The 12166-nt window shown below is 39.0% G+C and overlaps 1 protein-coding gene across 3 annotated transcripts in view; it reads left to right on the top strand.

Annotated features, from left to right (window-relative positions):
• The window catches only part of LOC149830669 (uncharacterized), an 80492-nt gene that overhangs the window by 36820 nt on the left and 31506 nt on the right, over positions 1 to 12166 (top strand). For all 3 annotated transcript variants that reach the window (XM_090016674.1, XM_090016676.1, XM_090016675.1), the window contains 14 exons: positions 917 to 1065; positions 1152 to 1279; positions 1360 to 1417; positions 1504 to 1601; positions 3138 to 3222; positions 3344 to 3409; positions 3503 to 3562; positions 3935 to 4021; positions 4106 to 4334; positions 5681 to 5724; positions 5807 to 5938; positions 6027 to 6155; positions 6258 to 6310; positions 6427 to 6475. In XM_090016674.1, coding sequence (XP_089872800.1) covers positions 917 to 1065; positions 1152 to 1279; positions 1360 to 1417; positions 1504 to 1601; positions 3138 to 3222; positions 3344 to 3409; positions 3503 to 3562; positions 3935 to 4021; positions 4106 to 4334; positions 5681 to 5724; positions 5807 to 5938; positions 6027 to 6155; positions 6258 to 6310; positions 6427 to 6475 — 1367 coding nt within the window. The remainder of the gene's footprint in view (positions 1 to 916; positions 1066 to 1151; positions 1280 to 1359; positions 1418 to 1503; positions 1602 to 3137; positions 3223 to 3343; positions 3410 to 3502; positions 3563 to 3934; positions 4022 to 4105; positions 4335 to 5680; positions 5725 to 5806; positions 5939 to 6026; positions 6156 to 6257; positions 6311 to 6426; positions 6476 to 12166) is intronic.

Below are 12166 nucleotides of genomic sequence, written 5' to 3'. Positions count from 1 at the left end.
AGAGTAAGATCCCATCAGATTTTCACGAAAGAAATCTGAGAAGATATGAAGTTAAACTTTTACCATTAAGAAGTAAAAACATACAAAAAAAATTATGGCAAACTTATAAATAAAAATTAAATGGAAGAATCAGCTGTCACATAAATGTTCAAGTTTGAAAACCTCCTAGATACCAGTTTCAAGTACCAACTTCTCGGCTTGAGCTGGAGCAACAACAGACTATTTGTATCTAATATGCCAAAAACTTGTAATTAGAAATCAAATGAAAGAATCAATTGCCTCATAAATGTTCAAGTTTGAAAACCTTCCAGATGCCAATTTCACGTACCTACTTCTGGGCATGAACTGGGGCAACAACAAACTATTTGTTGCTAAACATGCTGAATAGAGCCCCTAGGGGACTCAACTGTGTCTAGCTAATAAAAAGAAAATGCAGCAGCAGGTCATACTAAAGAACAACTATTTATAAGTAAAAAGTAATAACAAAAGAACCAACAATTTTAGTCAATTAATAGTGTGAATAGATGACCTTTCATGCAAATGCAACAGTAATAAATTGTTATATGTCTGTCTCCCCTGAAGTAATCTTGAATCAAAGCCTTTCATCTAATTGTCAATTGTGTTCCCTTGATACTTTTAAAGGTGAAACATACTATTGTCTAGCCATGTCTGAAACAAACGCCAACATCAACAGTTTTTTATGTGGCTTACATGTGACTGAATTTGAATTTCAGAAGTGTCCAAAACTGTTGTGTATGTTGAACTTGAACATGACATGTGATGTGTTGGATACTCCTTTTGTGATGTATAACACTTCCTTAAAAACTTAAGTGTTTGATACTTTGTAAGGTTTTTACATAGATATGGTTCATGGCTCTAACTTGGCAGCTGCAACTTTATTCAATGTTCTCTGCAGGGGTGGAGTGGAGTCTTGACAATGATGCTTCTAATGCTGCCGTTGTGGTTGCTAGTGAAGCTCATGCAATTACCTTGGCTGTTGAAGGGCTATTGGGAGTTGTGTTTACTGTAGCTACTCTGACAGATGAAGCTATGGACATTGGTGAAGTGAGATGCTATGCGATTTCTTTTTTTTTTCCTTTGAGAAAATTACGAGAGATCTTATTTCTGATTTTGCTTGCTGAAACTTCCAGCTGGAATCCCCAAGATGTGACAATGATCCACCGGCTAAATGGATGGGTCAGACTGCAAGCCTATCTATGGCATTGGTTGACTCATTGTGGTTGGTCATCTTGGATGCTCTTTCCCTTATCTTGATGAGGTATGTTGAGTTTTGTTTACCTAAGCAGGAGTAAGTGAAATCTCATATCTTTATTCTAACATGGAGTCATGCCTTGGAAGATCACAAGGAGAAGCTATTATTTTGGAAATTTTAAAAGGATATCAAGCATTTACTCAGGTATAAGGAACATCTGAAGCTGTTTAATTGAGCATTTCCATGTCTAGAATTTATTATTAGACTATGAATTTCTCTTTGTGCCACAGGCATGTGGAGTTCTTCGTGCTGTAGAACCTCTAAACTCTTTTCTTGCATCTCTGTGCAAATTTACTATCAATTTTCCTGATGATCTTGAAAAGAAAAGGTATGTAGTTGGCAAAGTCTGATAAATGTGGTCAAAATAATTAACAGCTGCAATACATTTAATTTACATAGTAATGCTTTGCCACTAATAGTTTATTATGTCACTGCTGATAGCTTGGATCTGAAAAAAATCTTGGTTGCACTCCCATTGTCATATTATTTAAAATTATCTACTGCATAGTTATGGTTGAGATGTTTAACCTCTGAGGAGAAAAATAATGGACTTCATTTTTCTCTAATGCTAGAAACACAAGGCATATCTTCCATTGCAATAATCACATCTTTGGGTTCTTATTCCTTCTCTTAGGATGTAAGATGACAACTAAGTTATCAGAATTCTTTAGAATATCTGAATTGCCTGTTTTTACTGGATCATTTAGGATCACGAGGACTCTTATGAATGAAAGTTAGAAAAGTCCATTGCTGTAAGATTTTTTTCTTCTCGATTAGTTTGGACACTGAACTTGTTATTTTAGAGCATGAAATAATATTAGTATAATTCAAAAACCAATTAGTGGTGCACAACAGATCATCTTGCTCATCAGTCATCACTGCTGCAAGGTAAGCGTTGACACTACTAAAGGCCGGTGCAGGGTTGGTGACAGGAAAATAATGGTACACCAATTAGGTGTCACTGGAAGAACTTCACCAAGTGGCGCAGGAGGATGGCATCTTGGAGAGGGTGAACTTTTAATTCTGAAGCTTTATGTGGTAGCAGAAGGCAATGACAAAGAAGAAATTGGCTGTAGAGATTATGAGGGGATGGAGGAACTGACACAATCAAGGATAAGAGATAAAAAAGTGGGTTCAGAGGAGAGGAGTAAAGAGCTTTCTAAAAAAAAACAGAATTAGAAAATTTCTCCCTTTATTTTGAATAGGAAGCGAGTCTATTTACTTTTAAATATATTTATAAACAATAAATAAACATACCCAGAAGTTGACTGTTTTTGTAAAGATCCAGACACTAAATGTCCTTGAAACAAATGCACCTTTTTCTTCATGTCTGTGCTGTTTTGAGGAGCTTACTTATTTTATTAAGGTGCGGTCATCTACACAATAAGATTGGGATTACACTTGTATATTAGGTACAACCACGCAGATTATATTTTTTGGAAGTTAAGGTCTCTATGATTACAGTACTGGAAACTAGTTAGAGCACGTCTGACTTATCGGCTATCACAGTAGATTTCTCCCATTATCCTATGAAGATGGCATATCATTTACTCAAGCAAGAAATTGCTCATTTACCTTATCTTTCCTAAATGTTCATTAGGCTCTATTTCCTTTGGTGGAGGATGAAAGTGATACTTTTAAAACTGTGTCCTTTTCCCAAGTTTGTTATATGTTATAAGGTGGATATCTTTTGGGCCTAGCTATGATTTTGATGCTCTGAATTTTGCGTCATGTATTTGATTCCTAGGTACCTATATTAAGTTATTTGGTTTTAGTATAAAAAATGATTTTTTTTAATGGTTTTCATTTGATTTTTCATCTTCTACTTATACTAAAAGCATTATACTACTTGATGTATTATTAGTGCAACAATGTCACCTGGGTCAAAGCGTCTTGAACATTTATCTGATCAGAGAGATAGTATTGTCCTTACTACAAAGAATGTGCAGGTATTCTCTCATTCTTCATGCGTAATTGTTTTGTTAATTGTAAGGTACAAGTAAATGGTTGACATGTAATTCCCAATTTTGAATGTGATTCTTGATTTCTAATAATGATTGATTTCTTTAGGCTTTGAGGACTTTATTCAACATTGCACATAGACTGCATAATGTGTTGGGACCATCTTGGGTTCTGGTATGCTACATGGTCTCATATCAATGACGTTGTTGCTGAAGTAAGATTGTATTTGCTTTGTCTTTTAACACAATAGCTTTGTGACACTTGTAGGTTTTGGAGACATTGGCTTCTTTAGATCGAGCTATTCATTCTCCACATGCTACTACTCAAGTAATGAACCCTCTCTCTTGTTTGTCAGTTCTGGTGCTAGTTATAACAAAAAATGCAAAATTTATTTCCTCCTATCTGCGCTTGTATAGTGGCACAATTGTTCAAAATTTAGAATCAATAATAGGCTCGCTCTCTTTTTACCTCTCGAACATCCATATTCTCCCATCTCGGTGTGAGTGTGAACCTACATCATGGAACTTATTTCCTTCAACTTGTGACTTCATGTCAGTAAAATAGTTCAAACTTCCAGAATGATCACTGGCTGCCCATGTTATAAGGTGCTTTCCTGTGTGGCAGTTTCCTAAAACAGTGCATATCATTGTGATGTTTGTGCCTTTTTACTTTTGTTCCAATTCCTTGCTGTATGCTCAGGAAGTCTCTCCAATGGTTTCAAGGCTTACAAGGGACATCTCTGGTCAGTACCCTGATTTCAACATCTTGTCTTCATTGAATTCTCAGGTTAGTAGCAAACCTCTTTTTGTAATTCCTTCTGTTAAATAATTATCTTGGTTACTAACTCATAAATCTTAATTTTCTGTGTAGCTGTTCGAGAGTTCTGCCATGATGCATATATCTGCAGTCAAGTCTCTCCTTTCTGCACTAAGAAAGTTGTCTAGTCAAAGCAGTGTTGTACGCACTCATGCTTCTGGGCAAGCATCAGGATTTCACCAATTTTCTGGCACAAATGCTTCTGTTGGATCAGCTCAGCAAATTGGAAGCATCACATTTTCTGTGGAAAGAATGATAGCGATACTCACAAACAACCTGCACCGTATGTATCTTAATATGTGCTTATAGAGGTTTCTAGTGTGATGCATCAAATTCTTCACTTGCATACTCTTAATAAAAAAGTGTTCTTTCCTTTCTCTTCCTATCTCCCTCTTTTCTTTTGTAAAGAAATTGCCCCTTTTGTTTTAGTAAATAGGTGACATGCCACAGGTAATACAAAATTGGGATGATCAGAATGTTACCTCTTTCAAGATTTATCTCACTTTGATGTTCATTCTGAGCTTCAGTTGGCTGATGGCTTCAGAGAGTCCCTTCTATAAAAAAAAATTCCTTGGCCATCTGTTGCTCATCATGTTTTGTTTTGTTTAACGATATTTGCAGTATATCACTTCCCAACTTTTTAATAATTGTATGGGAAGTATCTTCTTCACAAATGTGTTTCTAATACGTTCTATATATACATACATACTTCTGTCCACACATGCGTGTGTGTGTGTGAGTGAGAGAGAGAGAGAGCTTTTTAATGGATGTAAGCAATTTCAACACTTTTTCCTTGGACCAATTGTGATTAATTTTACATGAACTTCATAGCATGTGTATTTGTTGTATTTTTGGAATCTAAGGAGTTCTTTCCTTTAAATTACTAAAATGCCTTTGGTGTTGAACTTGTTATTGTCAAATAAAAACAGCGGATCACATACAAACCGATCACTCTGGTTGTGCTTGTATATACAATGGAAATGGAGGCATTGATGCCTTTGTGCAGATGAGTGCATGGACATTGATGCGAGTAGGTGTTTACCTTTGTATATTCTTCCTGCCACTCCTAAATATCTGGAAGCATGATCTGTGAATCAGATATGCTTGACCTGGTTGTTTTTGGCTGAGAATAATTACTAGAGTACTATCTTGTAGAAGTTTGATAGTGTTGGTTAACTTGTGTTTTTTTTCAGTTTCCATTATGCATGGACGTGTGTACTGGGTTTCTGTTGCTTTTTATGATTTTATCAACAAAAGGTATTTTTAAAGCACACTTTCCATCGGTGGCATTGGCATTACTGCTCTTTAGATGTAATTTAGTTGAGACTTGAGACAATTGCTATAGAAATTTGTGATTTATTACATGATAATATCCTTTTTCTTATGGGTACATATAGAAATTTGTGATTTATTGCGTGATAATATCCTTTTTCTTATGAGTGCATATTACATGTTAAAAATGTGTTATCAGTTTCTTTTTTAATCAAGAAAAATAGCATTTGATGCTTTATCTTTGTTGGAAGTGTCATTGCATGTTACTTTTTTTTATAATTCACTGTCCCTTGCTTTCTTATGGATTTAATGGATTGTTTGTGTAGCTAAAAGTTCTTTCATTAATTTTATGAACAGGGGTGGAGCCCTTGTGGGATCTTGTTGCTGGTCAGATCCTTGAGGTTTGTTCAAATTGGCATATGTTTCACATAAAAAGATTGTAATTTTTTCTTCTTTACTATTTACATGCCTCCCATATTGCAGCTAGCAGAAAACTCCAATTTGCAAATTCGAAATATAGCCCTTGATGCACTAGACCAGTCAATTTGTGCAGTCTTAAGCTCCGATCAATTTCATGAACTATCTCTGTCTATGCACTCATTGGAAACAGACCAAGTGAGAAATAGCATTCACGAGTTGGTTAACATGCCCTGCTTCCACGAACTGGCCTTTTTAAATCTTTGTATTTATGCTCCATATCCAGATCAGGGCTGCTGGTATAGAAAAATCATTTGAGTGTGATGTCATTTCTCCATTGGAAGTTCTCTATACGTCTACCCAAATACATGAAGTTCGTGTTGGAGCAGCAAAAATCTTATTGCATGTTTTGGAGGTAAGTTTTTGTTTGCTTTCATGAACTCCTAGTTTATAATACATTCTTGTAAAGCAAAGCTGCGTTTAGATATTTCTGTGCTAATTTAGTTTAACTTTTCAGAGGCATGGAGAAAAGTTGTACCACAGTTGGCAAGGAATCCTTGAAATGCTGAGGTATGTTTCATGGGTTTTTGTTCTTTATCTGATCTTTGTCAAATAAGAATCATCTAGCTTATCACTTTCATTGTCATGATTTGTGAATTTTCATTTTGAGATTTCTTTTTTTCCAGGTTAATCGTGGATTCTTCAGAGAAAGATCTCATTCCACTAGGGTTCCAAGTAAGTATCATCTCCTGATCTCTGAAGGCCATAGTTTCCATTCATTTTAGTTTCAGGTGTTGATAAACCCACAAGTAAAATATTGAATCATTTAGTTCATGTTGCAGGAATATTTCATTCGCCACTGTACCCATATCAACTTTTCAATTTCTCCGAGCAGATTCTCAATGAAATCTGCTTTGTCTCGGGCGTCTGTGAAACCTTTATCAGCAACGAGGTTTCTGGTGATAGACTCCCATCTGGAGAATACGTCATGGAACATGCCTATCTGTTGTGGAATCACAAAGATGGCACCTTGGGTTTGTTTGGCGGAGCGCAAATCCCACATCTCATTGTTTGATCCCCTCTTGAACTTCGTCTTGCTACTTGAGGCTCCTTCGAAATGGGGAATGATAGGAGGAGTCTGACCGGTAGCAGGGGTATAACCAGGTTGGTTAATAATTGAATCCTGCATAGCAGGATCATATGCGGACGAACCTTCGGTTATGGTGGCTGCGGCTACAGCCTTTCTTAAATGAGAGAAGGACGGGTAGTCCATCTCCTCTTCGAGGGCAAACGTTTTCTCACCGGCAAAAGGATTGATAAAATCATCTTCGTCGCCGTATGAGTCCCACTTTGGCCCTTCGCTTTCCTGAACATTGCACTGAGCTGCTAGATAGTTGTGATAACTTTCGAAGTCATCATCATCTTCTTCCGAGAAGAACGCCAGTACATGCTCTGTTTCATCATTTTCAGGTTCCTGAGAGTAATCCCCAAACCTGACTGATACTCGACCATCTATTAAATTAGATGTCGATGCTTCATTGGGGGTAGAAGGTGGCGGCAGTACCGTTGAATCAGCAATGATCCAATCAAGGCTTTGAGAATTTTGATTCGTGAGCCTTCGGCCGGGAAGAGCAGTGACTCCGTGGCTGTTTAAATAGTCAGTCACATGACTGATCTGATAAGCGAACGCCATGTTAGGAGTGTTTGACAATCTCCCAATTAGACCGCGAGTGATGATGAGGTTGGCCTCACCATTCCGCCAGTTTTGATAACCCCTGGTTCTGACAGAGATTTGGAAGTGCTGGTAAAAATCCCGCAAGGTCATTATTGTGTCTGGCACAATAAAAACAATTTGGCGACCTCTGGAAAGATCCACTTCCATTGTGGCAAAGATCGATTGATCGTTCTGCCACCTTGTATCTCTGAATACAATTAGGGCTTGTGTGCCCTCATCCATCCGATGTAGAATTTGAAGCCTTACTTGTGCCAAGCCAATATGAATGAAGCGAAGATTGCTTCTTCGCAACTCTTGGTAGCTATCAGGCTGAATGAATTGACGATCCACTTGATGGCCGTCAGTACATGAAATGGCTTCTTCGGACAGGTGCTGATACACCCGATGTTGGGTTGTATCCTGTCGGGAGTTGTATAGTACCTCTGCAGGTACCATATTAGCACGTTCACGTAATGAACGCTGCAACTGCTGCTCCGGTCGGAGTTGAGACTCCAGAATTTCTAAATGAGGCCGGCGATGCAGTATTCGATTAACTCCCCTCTGAAGGTTATGTAACCTTCTTTGACCAGTTTTGTAATCTCGAATCTGGTCTTCAAACTCAGTTGTTGTTGAAGTAGAAGTTGATGGAGCGTTAGAGATAGCAGCAGGCCTTCGGTCCATCACAGCTTTACTTTCTTTACTTCGTCACTGAGGATTGTATACGGATCTTTGAACACCTTGAACTTTCCTTTCTTTTCAGAAATAGAAAGCCCTTTGAACTTTTCCGAAAGTTCCTTGATGATCACGTCTTCCTTAGACTCTGTTTGAGTACTAAGTGCTTTCAACTCAGCAACTGAGGATGCTAATACAACTTGATTAGCGATCACTTGAGTTAACAACTGGATGATCGAGTTTCCTTGCTTTGCAAGGGATACGAGAGCGGTTCCAGTATCTTTCAATCCGCTAGGAGGGATATAGGTTACAGCAGGGGGGTCTATAACACTAGTTTCAGATACTGCTTTCTTAATAGCAGGGTTATCAGACAGACTAGAAGGTATAGAACTTGACGAATTACCGCTCATTAAAGGAGCAGAGCAACTAGAACAACCATTCGGTAAGAGGATAGTCTCAGAAAGTACAGACTGGAGACACTAACAGCACCGGCTTTACGAGACTCCTTTCTCTACGCCTTAGCTTCTGCAATCCAATAGGTAATTTCGCCACAAAGATAGCATTTGCATCTTCTGGTACGCAGCAAATGCTTTTTCTTCTCTATTCTGGCGTGGGTAGGATGAGGCTTCCCTTTATATGTGGAAGACTTCCTGTACCCGTATTTTTTCTTCTCTCTGGATTCTTTGTAGTATCCCGGGATTGGAATTTGAGAACAGAAGGATAAATTCTTCAACGATCTCTTGAATGCAGCATCCTTGCATTCTTGTTCCAAATATTGATATGCATATAGTATTCTAGGAACTAATCCGATTTTAACAGTCGGATATCGCTCATCAAATCCTCTTTTGATGCGGCTTCCTAGATCACCCGGCATCTTCATCCAGAACTTCTCTGAAATTTCATCAGAGATCCAAACTCTACCTGTTTTTGCAGCTAAATGAAGATAATCGTTCATGTACTGAACGATGAATTTGATATTGCTGCAAGAGAGTTTCTCTAAATCTCTATACGCTTGATCTTGAATCCCCGTTGTACCCTGTGAAGGGTCTTCAAGCGTAAAGACAAGTCTCATCTGGGCCAATATATTATTGGTCCCTTCCCTTCCATCCGCCGTCGTGATGAGATGTTCATACTCCGTTTGATATTTCATTCGCCACTGTACCCATATCAACTTTTCAATTTCTCCGAGCAGATTCTCAATGAAATCTGCTTTGTCTCGGGCGTCTGTGAAACCTTTATCAGCAACGAGGTTTCTGGTGATAGACTCCCATCTGGAGAATACGTCATGGAACATGCCTATCTGTTGTGGAATCACAAAGATGGCACCTTGGGTTTGTTTGGCGGAGCGCAAATCCCACATCTCATTGTTTGATCCCCTCTTGAACTTCGTCTTGCTACTTGAGGCTCCTTCGAAATGGGGAATGATAGGAGGAGTCTGACCGGTAGCAGGGGTATAACCAGGTTGGTTAATAATTGAATCCTGCATAGCAGGATCATATGCGGACGAACCTTCGGTTATGGTGGCTGCGGCTACAGCCTTTCTTAAATGAGAGAAGGACGGGTAGTCCATCTCCTCTTCGAGGGCAAACGTTTTCTCACCGGCAAAAGGATTGATAAAATCATCTTCGTCGCCGTATGAGTCCCACTTTGGCCCTTCGCTTTCCTGAACATTGCACTGAGCTGCTAGATAGTTGTGATAACTTTCGAAGCCTTCGGCCGCAGTACTACCTTGTTGTGTTGCCATATACATATGCATTCCCCATGCAGCTTGGTGGGGAAATTCAAATGATAATTGGGTGCAACTTCATCAGAGCCATGCAAGGCGGCTTGAGAATAGAAGGTGATATAATCACTTTCTACAGAAATGTCACGACTATACAGACGCAACAAACTGCCCAGATCTCTGCGTTTGTTCAAGAAGTGGATGAAGTTGAGTACATTCAACTGCAGGAGGCAGTCATGTACAATTCAGGACCAACACCAGAGAACTTTCAGAAAAAGTTCTCTCCAATTATACAAAAACTAACGGATGCTGGTTTTATAGGTGAAGATCCGTTAAAACATTGGTCCAGGAATCAAATTACCTGCAAAATCATTCTGAAGAATCCTGACTTCTTAATTGAAGACAGGCCATTAAAGCAGGTCACCCCGCAAATGAAGGAGTCATTTGCAAAGCATGTAGCAGCTCTGCTACAGCTTGGAGTCATTCGGCCTTCCCAAAGCCAACATAGAACAACAGCTATCATTGTACATTCGGGAACTACTCAGGACCCGAAAACAGGCGTTGTTAAGAAGGGAAAGGAGCGCATGGTATTCAACTACAAGCGCCTGAATGACAATACTGAAAAGGATCAGTATTCGCTGCCTGGGATTAACTCCATTATTAAAAAAGTTGCAGGCAGCAAAATATATTCAAAATTTGACCTGAAGAGTGGTTTTCATCAAGTAATGATGGATTCATCATCAATCCCATTAACCGCTTTCTGGGTACCACAGGGACTGTATGAATGGCTGGTAATGCCATTCGGTTTAAAGAACGCACCTGCCGTCTTTCAAAGAAAGATGGATAATTGCTTCAAAGGTACTGAGGAATTCATTGCTGTCTACATTGACGACATTTTGGTGTTTTCACAGTCTGAAGACGCCCATGCTAAACACCTCAGAATCCTTCTGGAGAGATGCCAGCAGCACGGATTAATTCTTAGTCCAACCAAAATGACGATTGGACAAAAGAAAATGGAGTTCTTAGGCGCAATCATCGGAGAAGGTGATATCTTTCTACAGCCTAACATCATCAAAAAGATTCTTGAAAAAACAGATGAAGAACTCACAACAAAAGCTGGTATGCGTTCATGGTTGGGAATTCTAAACTATGCCCGGAATTTTATTCCCAACCTGGGTAAATTGTTGTCTCCCCTGTACGGCAAAACAAGCCCTACAGGAGAAAGAAGAATGAACGAACAAGACTGGGCTCTTGTTCGAAAAATCAAGCAGCAGGTTCAGAACCTGCCACCATTATCCATACCCCCACAAGATGCATACTTGGTTCTAGAAGTGGACGGGTGTATGGAAGGCTGGGGAGGGGTCATAAAATGGAAGCCTCGAAAATATGACCCTAAAACTATGGAGAAACCTTGCGCTTATGCAAGTGGCAAGTTCAATCCCCCAAAATCATCAATCGATGCTGAAATACATGCGGTGATGAACAGTTTGGAAAGTTTGAAGCTATATTATCTTGAGCAGAAGGAATTGTTGATCAGAACAGACTGCCAGGCGATTATAAGCTTCTTCAACAAAACAAATGTAAACAAGCCATCAAGGGTTCGATGGATTGCATTTGTAGATTTCATCACAGGATTGGGCATCAATATCATCTTCGAGCACATTGAGGGAAAAGAGAACGTGTTAGCTGACACGTTATCCAGGATGATTACAGTAATCATCCAAGAAAAGGGGAATTTTCCTAATGAAAAATTGTCAATTATTAACAAATTTTATGATTTTTCGCAGGAATGGAGATCCAAAGCATCCCCATCTCAGCAAATGCAGAAGGAGGCCCAATTGCTGGGCGCTCAGGTAGTGACCTTGTTGCAGAATACAAGGCCACAATTGAAAGACTTAACCCTCCTTTCCGGTTCGGAATCTTCAATGAAGGACAATCCATGGAAGAGTGCAGTCGACTCAGCGGTATTCTACGCGACTTAGAAAATTTCGCCCATAAACATGCTGAAGAAGCCCTAAGGACTATAATTGAAATACAGGAAATAAAATTACAAACCTGTATTAACAGTTCAACAAGAGATAATTACTGGGGCGACATCAGAGCAATAATTCAGCAGTCATTATCAAAAGTAAAAGAAATAACCTTGACTTTACTAAAAATTCTCGCAAGAAATGAAAAAGTCATGATATAAAAACTGCTGGGGGCCACTACCTACGGGCAAAACTTTTATTTTGTCATATTGTAGTTGTTGTCTTGTAATAATTCGCCTGCGAGCGAATCTGCTTTTTCAGTTTGTCGTTTTGTAGTTGTCGTCTTG

Source organism: Nuphar pumila, chromosome 8 (genome assembly GCF_984573655.1).
Source record: "Nuphar pumila chromosome 8, dmNupPumi1.hap1.1, whole genome shotgun sequence".
NCBI lineage: Eukaryota > Viridiplantae > Streptophyta > Magnoliopsida > Nymphaeales > Nymphaeaceae > Nuphar > Nuphar pumila.
This window is presented reverse-complemented; position numbering and strand designations above follow the sequence as displayed.